Source organism: Callithrix jacchus, chromosome 4 (assembly GCF_049354715.1).
Source record: "Callithrix jacchus isolate 240 chromosome 4, calJac240_pri, whole genome shotgun sequence".
NCBI lineage: Eukaryota > Metazoa > Chordata > Mammalia > Primates > Cebidae > Callithrix > Callithrix jacchus.
In genome coordinates, this window is record NC_133505.1 from 145,945,823 (window position 1) to 145,962,040 (window position 16,218).

The 16,218-nt window shown below is 37.7% G+C and overlaps 1 protein-coding gene across 4 annotated transcripts in view; it reads left to right on the top strand.

Moving 5' to 3' along the window:
• The window catches only part of HECA (hdc homolog, cell cycle regulator), a 48,911-nt gene extending 37,229 nt beyond the window's left edge, over positions 1-11,682 (top strand). The window contains exons 3-4 of one of the 4 annotated variants that reach the window (XM_035296870.3): positions 5,198-5,408; positions 8,143-11,682. In XM_035296870.3, the coding sequence (XP_035152761.1) occupies positions 5,198-5,408; positions 8,143-8,152 (221 nt within the window). In that variant the 3' untranslated portion in view covers positions 8,153-11,682. Of the gene's footprint in view, positions 1-5,197; positions 5,409-6,874; positions 7,170-8,142 lie in introns of those variants that run through there. The other 3 variants (XM_002806735.6, XM_035296868.3, XM_035296869.3) reach the window with 3 other exon arrangements.
• Positions 11,683-16,218: the final 4,536 nt, after the last annotated feature.

Consider the following 16,218-nt stretch of genomic DNA (forward strand, 5'->3'; position numbering starts at 1 on the left):
CAAAGTTTTCTCTATTTGTTATGCTTTCTCTACTCTTTTGGCTCTTTGGCTTTGTAAACTTACCATCTTCCATTTGGAGACAGAGTCTTACTCTGTCACCAGGCTGGAGTACAGTGGTGCAATCTCGGCTCACTGCAACCTCTGCCTCCCAAGTTCAAGCAATTCTCCTGCCTCAGTCTCCTGAGTAGCTGGGATTACAGGCATGCGCCACCACGCCCAGCTAATTTTTGTATTTTTAGTAGAGATGGGGTTTCACCATGTTGGCCAGGGTGGTCTCGATTTCTTGGCCTTGTGAACTGCCTGCCTGGGCCTCCAAAGTGCTGGGATTACAGGCGTGGGTCACTGTGCCTGGCCAGAAATTTACTTTTGTGTTATTTCTTTGATCATTTCCTCCACCCTATTTTCACTTTTAAAAAAGTCTGTCAAACTCTGATTAATCAGATATTAGACCTCTTAGATTATTTTTTTGTTGGAGTAGAGAACGCCTTTATTTTATATATAATAAAGGATGTCTAATAAATATATACATGGACCTTTTCATCTTTATATTTTTATTCTGCTTTATGGAAAATTTCCTTGACTTTTTATTCTGGTGTTTTTATAGAGTTTAAAATTTTCTGTTCTTACATTTTTAATTTACAAGAGCTCTGCTTAATGGCATTATTTTCTTGTTTCATGTATATAATTTCTTGTGCTACCTTTCTGAGCAAGGAAAGGGAGCTGAAATTTCAGAGAGTAGTCTCATTCATTTTGAGAATTGTACCTAACTCTCTATAAGCATTTGTTATAAAGGAGAGCATCACAAAACTTAGTGATTTAAAAGGATAATTTAATGACTTTTCGTAATTCTATGGGTAGATTGATTAGGACAGTTAGGTTGGCTTAGGGGACCTCAGCCAGAATGGCTTGTCTGTGTTCGTTCACCTTCTAATAAGCTAGCTTGGGCTTTTTCACGTGGTGCTCTCAGAATCGCCTTTAAGAGATGTGAGTGGAAGTTGCAGAGTCTCTATCTAGAGGCTTAAGCTTGGAACTGAGTAACATCACTCTTACCACATTTTGTTCATTAGCATAAGTCGGAAGACTAGCCGAGATTCAGATGATGCTGAAATACTCTGCTTTTTGATGGAAAGTGTTGTATAAAATTTATGGTGGTTTGAAATGTATTGCTCCCTATGATCTCCCTTTCCACACTCTCTAGTGCTTGTCCAGTTTCAGAGCTTAACCATTTACTATTCATCAGTCTGCTTTCTGACCTCATAATTTGATTCAGGGTTGAAATAACCTCATTATTTCATGGAATATGGAGGGTTTTTTTTTTCTGTTTAGGGATAATTTTAGAGTGAAGTGGATGGAAACACCTTTATTTCTCCATTGTAAAACTTGAAACATTTTTTATGAAGATAATATGGGTACATCATATATGAGAATAGTAGTGTTCTTTTTCTATCTATGGTGGACAAATTCTTTTCATGTAATCAGTTGATCAAACTTAACGGATTTTACACATGCTGAGTACTGTCAGTTCTTGCTTGTCATCAATTTATAATCTTAGGATAAGATGCTTTTATAAAATGTAACTAACCAGGCTTAAGGTTCTAGTATCACACCTGGATATGATGTATGTTAAGTATCATGTAATTTCCAGAGGAAGGGACCACTTTGGCTTGGATCGTACAAAGAGGCAGCATGAAGACTGATGTCAAAAGGTGGGCTGGATCTTGGTAAGCAGAGGGTCTACCCAGGTCAGATGTTTGTCGAGGAGGAGGTAGTGCCTGCAAGCAAAGGAAGGATGGTTAAAAAGAAAAAGAATGGCAGGTTGTGATCAGGAGATAGGGAGAGGACTGTTTGGTTGGAGACAAGGTTGTTCTAGAGGGGGAAAGGAGTAGGATAGGGAGAGAACAGATAGCAGACATACTTTCAAGCCATAATAAAGAGCTTTGCTACATGTTCTTCATGAATGTGAATGGAAAGATTTTCAACCTTTTTTTTAAAGCAGGTAATCACATGGAGGAAAGGGGTGGAATCTGGAGACAGAGTTGAGACTTTACAGTCTGTAGTCTAGATGCAAGGAGAAAAGAATGCTAAGGTGGAGACAGAATGGAAGGGAGGGGATATTGTCAAGAGGTTATTTCAAAGAAAAATTACAGCTTGTGAATTAAAAACAAAATTCACTTTACTTCTAGACCAGATAAATGGTGCAAGAGTAGAGAAAGGAGATGGGTAGATAAAGGTGGGGAAAGGAAGGGCCTGACTTTAGGGGACAGAAGATGAGGTTTGTGTGTGTTGGGTTTGAAGGGATGTTGAGACTTGTGTGGAGATATCTAGCAAACACAGTTAAAAATAAGCATTTGGGTTGAACACTGAGGAGTTTATAACAGTTGTGGTTAAAATCCTAAGGGTGGAAGAGCTCTTGGATATGAAGAAAAGAGAAAGAAAGGAAGGCGGATATGATAAACCTACGAGTAAATCTTGAGGGTACCTTTCAGGGAGCAGATGGAGAAAGGTGAAAATTAGGCCTGAGTACTTGAGTGTGTGTGTATACACATCAAAACATAGACATAGAAATGGATAATGTGCGCATTAGATGTGCACCACAAAGATACTGAGAAGTTGAATGTTTGATATAAAATCTGAAGATCAGGGTGTTTAATCATTACAGAGAAGTCATCGTTGCCACAAGTGGGACCTTGACCACATATCAACATTTTTATTGCCACATCTTTGAGTAACCCATGCTATCTTATTTGTAGTAAGAAAGTGTAAATCATGTCTTTAATCACCAATTACTGATCAGGCATTCTTCTATTTTTCTTTCCCTTTTTTTATGTTTATTTTTGAGTATGTTGCTCTGTTACCCTGGCTGGAAAGCAGTGGAGTGATCAAAGCTCACTGCAGCCTTGTACTGTTGTGATCAAGCAGTCCTCCTGCCCCAGCTTTTCCAGTAGCTAGGAATATAGGCTCAAGCCACCACTCGGCTTATCTTTTTCAAACTTTTTAAAGAGATGGGGTCTCACTGTATTGCCCAGGCTGGTCTTGACCTCCTGGCCTCAAACAATTATCCCATTTCAGCCTCTCAAAGTGCTGGGCTTATAGGCATGAATCACTGTGCTTAGCCTGGCTATGTGTTTTTTAAAGTATTTTCAACTCTTAATAGAAGGACCACACTGCAGGCCATAGGATTGTACAGCATTCAGGCTGACCTGTTGCTGCAGTACTTGCTATATTGAGTGGCCCTCTCTGGAGTATTACTCCCTCGCCCTGCCCTTACCTCTCACTGCCCTTTCCAGACTCTGTCTCTGGACTCTTGTTTGCTCTCGTTTCCTCTGAAAATAGGAAATTTCCTCTGAAAATAGTTTTTTTTAGCTTTAATAATTTATTAAGATTGATCTAATTAGGAAGTTCTTACTGGGCTTCTTTACCACTTTGACTCACATGTGATTGTTCTCCCGGAATCGATTTTTTTGTTTCAATTCACAAAGGGTTTAGAAATTCAAAATTCTCTATGCTCAGGACAATGTGTAGTAGAACTGAAACAAATCTAGACTCAGTCCAGACCAGGTGTTCCAGTGAGTTTGCCTGTAGGTTATGGATGAGAGAGACATGAATCAGTCTGGACTTGCTACTTAATTATCTTATGAACTTGGGCAAGCTGCTCCACTCTCTAAACCTCACTTTCTGCTATCAGAAGTCAGAGCAACAGTAATGCCTATTTTGTAATGTTGCTTTTAGGGTTAAATGAAGTGATTCATAGGGAGCTGGTAGCATAGTGCCTTGCATAACCCTTGGTTAACCCTTTGTAAAAGTTATTCTGTCTTCATCACTATGGTCATTGTTAGCAACACATGACTTTTGTGTCTATGGCTGCTGGTACCCTTCTCAGCTGTGGCCTCTGTACCTGTGAATGTTTGGGAATTGCACTAAGTAAGCAGGATGGAGAGTGCAACTCAAGTTTTTTCCAGTGGTTCCTGGATCTTTGAACAGACTTCCTGACATGCCCCGAGGCCCCAGTAGATGTGGCATGTGAGACCCTTTTATTTTCAGTGTCCTAGAGCAGAGGTGGGCAGGCAGTATTTCAAGAAGCTCTTGTCATCCTTCCCCTTTTTGCTATAAAGGCCCCCAAGGTTATGCTGTCTTTGGCTGTTAACATGCCCCATCCATTTACACTTATAAAATGCTTTCTACATCCCAGACAATGTGTTAGTCAGCTAGTCTACAAGGATGAATAAGACATAGTTCTTGCCCTCAAGGAGGAAGAGGGTCATACAAGCAAATGCAAATGAAGGGCTCCCCTAAGTACTGTAGATAGAACACAAGCCCTTCCATCGGGTAGGGAGCAGGTTGGCCCTTACCACTGAGTGCTCAGACCCATTGTCTGACTGATGGCAGTGAGCAGCACATTCTAAATAGAAGGCTACTTAGGATTATGTGTTCTCCTGATGGTAGTTTTTAATATTGGGGGTCACCCTGGGTCCCACACACAGCAGAAATGTTGCTGTTTTATATGTCGCCTGGGCAGATTCTGGACATTTTGACTAATTATTTGAACTGTGATGCTTCCAAACACACTAGACATCTTTTCTTTATAAACATTAAGATGTTATCAAATAATGGAGGGGAATCGTGTTGTAACTTTTAAGGGCCCAGTGAATAAGAAGACATTGAACTTCTTTTAAAAAGTTACTTAGAAGTGAAATACAATTCTGTTTCCCAAATTAGATGTGGTAATGGCTGAACATTTTGAGAACAAGGACAGTTAACATGGTAATTTTGGTTGTGTTGTAATTCTGGGCTATCCATCCCCAAGACAGATTTTTGACTTTTTTATGTTGGGACTTGGGATGAGAGAGCTTGTGACAAGACCAGTGTTGCTGGTTAGGTCTCCATATGCTAAACCTAAACTTCTGATCAGGAAGTCCTGCATGAATATAGTACAGGCTGGTTTTGAGTATATGTGACTTTGTTATTTGAATTTGGATGGACCTATAATGTAAAGCCAGCAGGACTTTTTGGAAAAGTGAATTGAAGACAAGTTTTTACTATTCTTGAACTTAAAATACATGTTTTATTGAAAATAGTAATTCATCATTATCCTGAAAGGGCAGCTTGTGTACTAAATATTGATTTTTCTTTTTATATTTATCCAAATGACAAAATGTTTGCTTATAATTTGTAGATGAAACACTTTTTATCCCCTTAGAGATGAAACGTGATTTCCATGATGGCCACTCTGAGCCTTGTGTCTTCTGTGCACAGGGAGACTCATGCACCTGTATGCAGTATGCGTGGACTGCCTGGAGGGGGTTCACAAGATCATCTGCATCAAGTGTAAGTCACGGTGGGATGGCAGCTGGCACCAGCTGGGCACTATGTACACCTACGACATCCTGGCTGCCTCTCCATGTTGTCAGGTAGGTATTGAACACACTGAGAGAGCAGTGGGTGATATTAGGCCTCCGTCCCCAAGTGAATGTAGGGAAGATGCTTCCAATAATAAAGAAGAAATTCAGTCCAGCAATGATGGCTGAGTTACCACTTGTAATGTAGTCATTCGGTGGAATATTATACAGTCATTAAAAGGGATGGTGTAGAATAATACATAATTATGTGGGAAGCATTTCTAGTATATTAGGTCAAAAGAACAGGTTATAAAATGGCACAATAATATGCTTGCATTTGTAAGTAAGTGAGCATGAAAAGTGAACTACTAACCTGTTACCAGATGGTCTCAGTGGTAGGAGGCTGAATGGCTCCTTTAGTTTTCTTTTTGCTTGAGTATATTTTCATTTTTTTCTTTTTTCTTTTTTTTTGAGACTGAGTCTCACTCTGTCGCCAAACTGGAGTGCAGTGGTGCGATCCCGGCTCACTGCAACCTCTGCCTTCCCAGTTCAAGCAATTCTCCTGCCTCAGCCTCCCGAGTAGCTAGGACTACAGATACGTATCACCACGCCCAGCTAATTTTTGTATTTTTAGTAGACACAAGGTTTCACCATGTTGGCCAGGATGGTCTCGATCTCTCTACCTCATGATCCACCCGCCTCAGCCTCCCAAAGTGCTGGGATTATAGGCATGAGCCACTGTGTCCAGCTACTTGAATATATTGTCTAAGATTCTGTATGATTAGCTTATACTAAATTTCTAATAAGAAAAAAGTTACTTAACAGGAAGAAAGTCACTTTCTTAGACAGGATTTTCTTGTTGATTTCTTTCTGTGGGATAGTATAATTACTCAGGAATTGCCTGTCTTGTAAAGTGTTAGAGGTTGTTGTAATCCTTAAAGCATTACCAAAAGGAGGCATTGTCTCATGCTATGAGAACATCTGAAATTCAGCTGTCATCATAAACAGAGGAAGTATTCACATATGCAGACACGAATAACCTGTAGCATCACAGGAGACAAAATCCTTGGAAATATCTTTCTGTACTTCCAAGTGCTGGGGAAGAGAACATCTTGTTATATAATTCCTTGATACTCATGGGCAGTAGAGAAATTTTTCTTTGCTCTAAAGTGTTCCAGCCTGTTTTTTTTTAAATACAAATAGCTGATACATACTTTATTAGCTACTGTATAGTTTTATGTCTTTAGCATTATGGCTTGATTTTTGTAAAGAGAATATTTTTTACTATTAGTAGATGTTCACTGTAACATTTTATGATAGTTATTGTTCCTTAATGCCAGCTCTTGAGAGAAACCAGAGGAAGTAGCTTCCCTCTGCATACACACCACGGAGGATTATCTTTTAAATTAAATAAGGAAGTGAAAGAATGTTTGAACCTGTTAACTCAGAAGATTAGCACTGCAAAGGACCTGGGATCTAGACCAACCTCCTCATTTCCTCATACAATGGAGGCTAAAACTTTGGGATGTTTTATCCAGGTCTGCATACATAGTGTCACAGCCATGCCTGCACCCTGTGATTCCTGTTGTGTTCTTTCTAATACACCACTAAAAGGTAATGAGTTTATTTCCATATCTTTAGGAAGAAAAACAGAACAGCATCCTGAGTGCAGCCTCTTCACCATGCACTATATTTTTTCCTTAAAATAATTGGAGCCCAGACCTTTGTTATCTGGCCCCCTACTGAAATGGAAAACATATTTGATTACATGTTTAAATTTAAAAGTTTGATTACATTTTTAAATTTAAAAAAAATCTGTGACAATATTCACTGTGAGGTTACAAGTTTTAGACATTACTAATGAATCAAGAGAAATCTTCAATAAGATGGAGCCAAAAATAAGCAATTATTGATTCTTAGAAAAGCATAACAGGGTGAAGATGGGTTTGTTCAGAATCACACTTTTAATGTTGTTCAGATCTCTCTTGATTTTGTTAAAGGATTTATTTCAGGTTACAGAAAAGTAGTTCCTGCCATGGGTGAGGGTGAACAGGCTGCTTTGGTTCACTCCCTGCTTTGCTGCTTTATAACTGTGGTCTCGAGCATGGTGCTTTATCACATGTGCCTCAGTTGCATTATCTAAAAGTCAGCTAATACTATCTACCTCCTAGGAATATTTTGAGAACAAATTGAGATTATACTTTCTAAGTACATTTTAGAAATGTGTCTAAACTGAGTCTATTTTATTCATAATTTCTGGTTATTCACTTAAGTCCTAGACCCATTGCTGACAGGTTCCAGGACTGTGCTGTTAAGGAGAGGCCAGGCATAAGTGAAGCTGGGAACTCCAAAAGCCTCAGACCGGCACCACACTTCCTGGATTGCTAACTTTACTTATGTATTTTGGGAAATTTTCTTTTTACATCCAAATGCAGTTGTTGTATAGAGTAGAATGAAAATATGTATGAATTTTGAAAATAAGCCCAGAATCTTCAAAGAGGTTTGGGTGAAGGAAGTCAGCTTCTGGAGGGGAGGGGTTTCTTATTGTTAGGGAACTTCAGTGGAGAGTGTTTAGGCAGTACCAGTTTAGAATTTTCTTCTCATAAGTAGGTGAAACAGCTAGCAGTGCTGCATCTCAGGAGAGAAGTTGGGAGTCTTTCAGGCATACCCTGTTTCTCTGTTTCTGGTAATAAAATGGATGCTTTATGAAGCTCTTGCTCAGTTTCCCAGCATTTTGGTTTGGATGATTTTGACAAGTGTTGGGAAGTTAAGGGGTGTTGTGGTTGATGGTGTCTGTTTCCCCCAGGCCCGCCTGAACTGTAAGCACTGTGGGAAGCCAGTGATCGACGTGAGGATCGGGATGCAGTACTTCTCCGAGTATAGCAACGTCCAGCAGTGTCCACACTGTGGGAACCTGGACTACCATTTCGTGAAGCCATTTTCCTCCTTCAAAGTTCTCGAAGCTTATTGATGAAAGCTTTGCTTTAGTAATAGCTATTTTATTGATATTATTACTTTATTACATATCTTTTATAGGGAAGCATTCTGTGACATTAATTTCTTTTCTAATTTAAAGGAGAGTTACTTTGTTGTATGTGTGCCACTAAAATAGGGGCCCTTGCCCTGTGTTGATTCCCGAGTGTTAGTCTGTGGTTTTGACAAGAGCCCAAATGGGTAATCCTGTGCATTTCAGTCGGGGTTCACTCTTACCAAGAATGTTCGATGCAGCTTTAAGATGATGGGGGCGATGGGGTGAACTTAGGAAAGGAATTATGTGGCTGTAAACTAAAGGCTTGATGGGAGTTGGAAGGAAATGCTTACTACAATGTTAACTTTCTAAAAACCTACTTTGAGATCTTCCTTGGGTCTTTGAAAGAATATGTGACAAGTGAATGTAAGTCTGTGCCTGGAGAGCCATTAGTCTATCTCAGCCTAGTGTTCTGCAGCACACGTGGGCAAGCAGTTTACTCACACTGACAGATGACCTGAAAGTGGTACCAGTGCTGTTTCTATCACTATTGTAATTTGCCAATCCATTTTTCATGCTGAAAATAATATCCAAATTGTAAGACATATGAAAGATATTAGTGTTGCAGGTATTGGTAAACTGACCTATAGCAGAATATGTGAAATGGATTTGGAAATAATGCAAGAAGGCAGAACTCAATCATTTGAATTGTGTCTTTGAAGTTGGTAAAATAGCTCTTAAGGAGAATCCATGAATAACATGATGTAGGCAATGATGATTTATTACAGGTTGCCCTGTCGAAGTGTCATTTGGTGTCAGATTCTTCTCACAGGTAAATCTCTCAGCCACAGACTCTAACTGGTGAGCTTCAGAACCAATAGTTGCACACTTACTGTCCTCAGAATTACTTAGGGCCATTTTTAACCCATTTAATTCTGAGTTTCCAAAAGCAAAGATTTGACCTTAAGAGGGAAGGAAAAAAAATGTGAAAGGATGATGAAGAAAATAATCATTTTACTATTTCTTTTAAAAGTTTGTTTTATTTGGGAAAAATCAGTGATTGTAATGTACACCAGTATGTTTGAAAAATAGACCATTCTAAAAAGCCCAAGATACCTTACTCTTGATGAAAAAAGATGATCATATATATATAGAACTTGATTAGTCAAAGATTGGGCATTCCAGAATACAGCCTTTGGTTCAGTAGATTTTGATGCATTAAATAGACTGACATGCCATACCCTTATAGAATTGGAATATGATTTCTCAAAAGTGAATTTGATAATTTCATGTATGATATGCATAGAGAATGCTAAAAGAATGCTGAAAATAATTTTATGAATAGCCAAATTTGGGGTTGATGTGAACATTTTATATTACTCATTTACCTTTTTTTTATTGTGTGGTTTTTCTTTTCAGAAGCATTTAGGCAATATTGCAAGTGAGCTTCAGTTCCATATGAAGTATTTGATGTTTTGTTTGAAACAACACAGCATTAACCAATGTATTGACTAATACTTTTCATCTTTCAGTTTGGATGATTGGGTTTGCTACATCTAGGTTGGTATTTGATCATCTGAAAAATATTTCAGTAGGAAGAAATGCATAAAATGCCTATAAGAAGTAGAAGGTCATTGAACTGACAGTGTTTGATGTAACTAAAAGAGCACTGTAGGACATAGCTTCCTGCAAACTTGTTTTTAATGCACAAAGCTGTAGTTGTGAATTAACTATTTCCTTATTGATTCTCTCATGTACCCAGATACAAAAAGTGTTAAGTTTCTCTTGTCCTCGTAATACCATTTGGATTTTATTTCTGAATTTAAAATAAATAGTAAAATATTTACAGTGCTGATCTTTAACCCACCTAAAATTTTATAGTGAAACCTGCTTTATATTGTTGTTCTGAAGCTTACAGTTGACCTATACAAACTCCTGAATTTAGAACTGCTGTCGGTGTAGTATATGCTGTGTTCCATGTTGCCTTTTTAGATGGCTTTCTATCCCCTGAAAAATAAATATGATGAGGTTTTATGGTCATTGGGTAAAATTTACTCTTGGACATTATTTCGTTGATAAAGTTAGGATTCTGTGGATATATTCAGTTACATAAAGAGAAAAGCATGAAGAGCATGAAGCATATCTGAGAATATCTTTTGCCTTTAAGACGATTCATTCTTGTCTAGAGGGAAAATTTGGCTGATGTGGGAATAAAATATAATTGAGTATTCAACACCATGAAGGTAAATCTTATTTTGCACATCTACTGACCTTAATACCCCAGACACTTCTTGAATACTTTGATTGGAATTGGAATATATAAAAAAAGAATATTATTTTTGTTGTGCTTAGGATACTAAAAGGATATTAGTTACCCAAGAGATCCAATTTCTGTTTTTCTGATGAATAGTGTTCAGTAACATGAAGCGGTCTTAAGAGTGACTAATAATTTCAAAGTGATTTTTCTTCTACTCTTAGTATTTTTTAATTATTTATTTTTAAGAGTTTTATACCTTGAACAAGTACAATGATTTGCTTTAGTTTAGTGAGAGGACAATTTCTGATTGATAGTTTTCTCTTCAGGCCATCTCACCTCTTCATTCTCTTGTTACATTTGGAACAGTCAATATAATGGGTTTATACTTTAAAAGATGGTGCCATGAAGTTGAGGAGTTGAGTAAATTATCCTGTTCTAATTGCAGAGGAGCTTTCCTCAGATGCCCTGTAACTTCTAGTTTTTGTGCAAGAAGTTCATTTTCTGAGTAAAAGTTATTTTCATATACGTTGGTGGAAAATTAACTCATCAAAAAATAATCTTATTAGGTATTTGAACTCTAAAACTAACAGATAAGACTGATACGTACCTTATCAGAGCACCAAAACTAATTTGCTAAAGTCTTCTGTTTAATTCTGCAAGACCGATGCCTAACACGCAGTCTGTTCTCCTCCTGTGTCTAGGTCGAGAACTCAGGTTTGCTTTTCTGTTTAGTGTCCTGGTAGCGCTGTTGAGTAACTTTCATTGGAGGTTGGGAAGGAAGTGAGGAGAAAGTGTTCTTGTTTAGTGTTTATTTCCCTTAATAGGATGTTGCCCAACCCTGTTCATCTCTGTGTCCTGTTGACTGAATATTCCAGGTAATTGAAAGTAAATATAACGGATGGGCTCCATTAAAACCAGCTCAAAAATAAGTTCCTGTCAGTAAAGATTTCTTGTCAAGATGTCTTGGATTGCACTTTTGTTGAGGAGGGACAGTGTAAATAGTTAAAGAGTGTTGATAAAGTTGAAACATTTGGTTGTGGAATTGTATGTGGTTTTAGAGGGTTTCTGTTTGTGAAATGTATGTATTAAAAATAATAAAATTCCAGAAACTTAACATTTTACTCTGTTGTTACTTTGTCACTTTATTTTTGGTTGAGATTTTTGAGCGGTGGGATTGTCTGGTCAGAAAAAATGAAGAGAAAGCTTTCACGGGTTTTGATCCGTATTCAGGTAACCATTTCAGAGTCGCTCCTGCAGCTGTTAAAAACAACTTTTTGTGCTGCTTGCAATTCATGTATCACAAGTAAACTCGCCTTGCAACAAAAGCTTTCTGTAGGACAAAGTTGATTCTATATGGATAGTCCAAAATTATGGTTCTGGTTTTAGGGAATTCTATTGGATAGATAGTATATGTTAAAGAAAAGTAAAAACAGAGGCCACCATTTAGATATATCCCAAGGCCAACCACCCATAGTCACATAGCTGAAACTTAAGTCATCCTGATGTCCCTGAAGTGCTAGTTCTAATCAAACAAAACACAAAATGTAAGACCTTGTCAGCATGGTTTAGTGAAATCAAACTTGTTAGCTATAGTAGTCACCCCTTATTTGCGATTTTGCTTTCTGTAGTTTCAGTAACCCATCCATGGTCAACCTCAGGCTAAGAATATTAAATGGAAAATTCTAGAAACAATTCAATGATTTAAGATATGCACCATTCTGAGTAGCATCATGAAATCTCAAGTCCTGTGCCATCCTGTCCAGCAGGCAAATCATCCCTTTGTCCAGTGGATCCATGCTATAGACGTCACCTATTAGTCACTTAGGAGGCTACTAGATGAGTCCTGTTATTGCAGTGCTTGTATTCAAGTCACCTTTATTTTACCTAAAAATGACCCCAAAAGGTGACCGGGTGCAGTGGCTTACACCTGTAATCCCAGCACTTTGTGAGGCCAAGGTGGGTGGATCACCTGAGGTCAGTAGTTTTCTACCAGCTTGGCCAACATGGTGAAACGCCATCTCTAGTAAAAATACAAATAATTACCTGGGTGTGGTGGCGGGCGCCTGTAATCCCCGCTATTCGGGAGGCTGAGGCAGGAGAATCTCTTGAACCTGGGAGGCAGAAGTTGGAGTGAGCGAAGGTCATGCCACTGTGCTCCAGCCTGAGCAAAAAAAGCAAAACTGTCTCAAACAAACAAACAAAAAACCAAAGTGCAAGAGTAATGCTGGTGTACTGTTAGACTTGTTCTGTTATTACTAGTCATTGGTGTTCATCTCTTATTGTGCTTAATTTATAAACTTTATCAGAAGCATGAATATATAGGAAAGGTCTTGGAAAGGATTCCCCAAGGATAAGGGAGGGCCTACTGTATAGACAAATCAACAACTGGTCTGCTTTCCTTTTAAAGAATGTTAACATGTAATAGCCAGTCACAAAAGGGCAAAAATACTGTCTCCCTTATGCTTTATAAATGGTGCTATAACTGCTTTGCACAGACTTCTAACCATTTTGGTTTGACATCTCCAGGTTTGCCAGCTGTTCTTTTGTATGCACAATAAACTTTGATCTGATTTTATTTTTGACAATAGATTATTCTACAGATGTTTTCTTTGTTTCCTAGGTCTGTAACAGTTTTCCTAATGAAAATACTTGATCTTATGCATCTTCATTATAAGCAAAGAGAAAAGTAGTCTAATTGAATGTCTTGCTGACTTCATATATGGTGATCAAGAATAGTTTATCCTTAAATCTCCTTGTCCTCTTCAATTCAAATATCATTCTTGTCCAATGTATTAAAATCCACAAACACTAGAACACAAGATAAGTTGGGAAAACCTGAGTAAAGAAAATCTTTAGTCTGCCAGTGGATTCAAAGCCTGTGTTGTCATTTATTAATGCAGATATCTGAGTCATAAATTTTGTTTAAAGCCTTGTAAAGGTCTTGGGATATGATTTCTACCAATATAACTTATGGTCAAGAAATAGTTTGCAATTTTAAGGAAAGTACAGTTCTTACTGCAGAAGGAAAAAAAGTTGCAGGAAAAAAATAAATGGTAATTGGTAAGCATTACATTTAATGGAAGAAAATTCTTATTTCTTCTTAGTGGTTTCCGTTACTTTAGATCTTGCTTATACTGTTTTGACTTAAATTTGGCAAATTCAGTAGCAATTAGATTGCTAATTATGAAGGCTGTTTAAAGGGTTACATTTTCAAAGGGGGAAAAATTCTTGCCTTGAGCTTTTCTTCTTTTTCTGTTCTCTCAACTCTCCACAGTGGGGTAAACCTTACCTATTGAATGTGAAATACCTTTGAGGACAATAAGGTGCTGTACAGGTGTAATATTTGAAATAGCAATGTATTTTTAAGGCGTATTTGTCTTTAGTAGAATCTTTTAGCATTGTAATAATTATGCTAGCTCTATCTGGCATTGCTAAGCCTCAAACAGCAAAAGTAAAAATAATGCAGTTTGTCTCACCAAGTTCAGTAGACAGACACTGGTTTCATTCATCAGTGTTCAAATGGAATTGGCTACCATAACACCATGTTTTGGTGATGGGCACCATGTCAAGCGGTTCTGTTACACTTGATTAAAAATTTAGATATCTAAATCAAGTATAGAACTGTCTAATTATAATTCCTGATAAACCCTGTTATTTTAAGAATGAGAAAGTCATAACCATAACAGTGATAGAATTTAGATGTGTCAGAATTTGGAACAAGGGCTATGGTGTTTCTTTTACTCACATGGTAAATGTTTGTTAAATTTCATTGACAATTATACTCATTTTAGAGGTAAACTGAGGCTCAGAGAACTTTCAATAAGTTCACATAGTTAATGACTAACTAGGAATTAAACCTGGATCCTCACTCCTAGTCCTCACCATGAGATTTGGTAACATATTCAGCTAGCTAACTGTTGTTCAGAGTAGAGAATCCAAGCACTTTCTTTCTCTTTTGTTTTCTGTTACCATTTGCATACTGGCCACCTTTAGCATATTAATTGTCAGATATAGACATTAGTAGCCTAAAGAGATCATTGTCAGTTGTCCATGTTACTTTTGAAACTGTTTTAAATGTGAACTTAAGACTCTGAAGTTTATTTTTTTGTTGTTGCTTTTATTTTGTGTTTCCTGATTTCATTTTCTGATGCTAAGGGTAACAAATCTGGGGGCATAGATGAATGGCACTTCCACTTGCTGTAAAGGAGAGAAAATGTCAATTACAGGCATGTATACTTTTACCAGGTATGTAAATAAGATCTCTATCTAACTTAATGTTGACTAAAGAAAAAATATCAAGCTTTTAAAGAATTAAAGTTAGTTTTATTCAGAGGTCTTACTGAACACTTGTAGGCTGAGGCCTGTAGCCCAGGAGTAGCCTTTGAGAGGTGTTTTGTCCGGCTGCTCCAGCACAGATACTTCATCCCACTGCTGATATACCGATGCTGGAGGTTGGTGCATGCAAAATCACATCAATATTTGGGTGTAAGAGTACATCTGGTTATAGATTACAGAAGCATAATCACTAAGCCTGTTAGACATTTTATGTTAGAAAAGACAAGGATTAGGGTCATTTATCTTTTAAATAATAGAGTGACAAGGCAAGAGATATGGGGACCGTTTGCTAACACTGCATCGTCTTCAAAGCATCCTTTCGAAGAGCTGCACATTGTTGTGGAGTCAGGGGCTTTGTGAAATTATGTTAGCAAGCAGAAATGAGCAGACATGGCTGCTGATGTTTGCTACTTTCTCTCCTAGGAGGTTGGGTGTAATACACAACAAACATAGGAGAGGTGTTTGGACATTGTACAGAGCAGCGAGTCCCCAGAAGTAAGTGAGAGGAACCTTGTGATGTGGAAGCTACAGAAATGATAAATATATGTATCAGTGGATGGGCACCCTGTTTTCAGTTGAGGAATAATTTGGGCTTAAGACAAGGCAGTAGATTTAAAAGCTATAGTAGCCCTTGCTTTAGCAACACAGGTGCCAACATAGAAGTAATCCTGTGAGGCCTAGCTGGGCCCTCTGCATAGGGGTGACGAGCACATTGGAAGCATCCCGTTTTAGAAGAAGAAACAACACTTTCTAAAAAAGAAAAAGTTAGAAATCAATAGTTGTGTCTTTTCACCTCATTTTTAAATGCACTAATTTGTTAGCATCTGTTTTGTTAAGATAAATGATTGCTTGAGGAGAACTCAAACTCAAGAGTTCTGGTTATAAGGTGACATTTTCAGTCTACACCAAGAATTCATTTTATTCTTGGGGATCTAGCTTTGAGTTATTTTTAGATTGAAACATGTCAAGCTGTCAGATTTTAGAGAATTGATCTATCCAGTTGGGCTGGGTTTTCTTTTTGACTAACGTTTCTAACAGTTTCTCTAGGTATGTTTAATTTTCAATTTCTCACAATCTTGTTAGAAGCTCTTCCCAGACTTTTCAGAGTTGCTTAACTTGATCAGGGTTTATTGGAATTCCATATAGTCTTAGAGGGAAAAAGTGTTGGTTACATGTTTCTCTTAAGGAATTACAATTTTTTATGGTTTAGGGGCTGTCCCTTGCTAATTAGCAGTATTCTGAGTTCCTGCCAAACCATTGGTTGAATAAGTGCTCTATGCCTTTTTGTTATTTTCATTACATTAACAAATTGCGTATTTTTC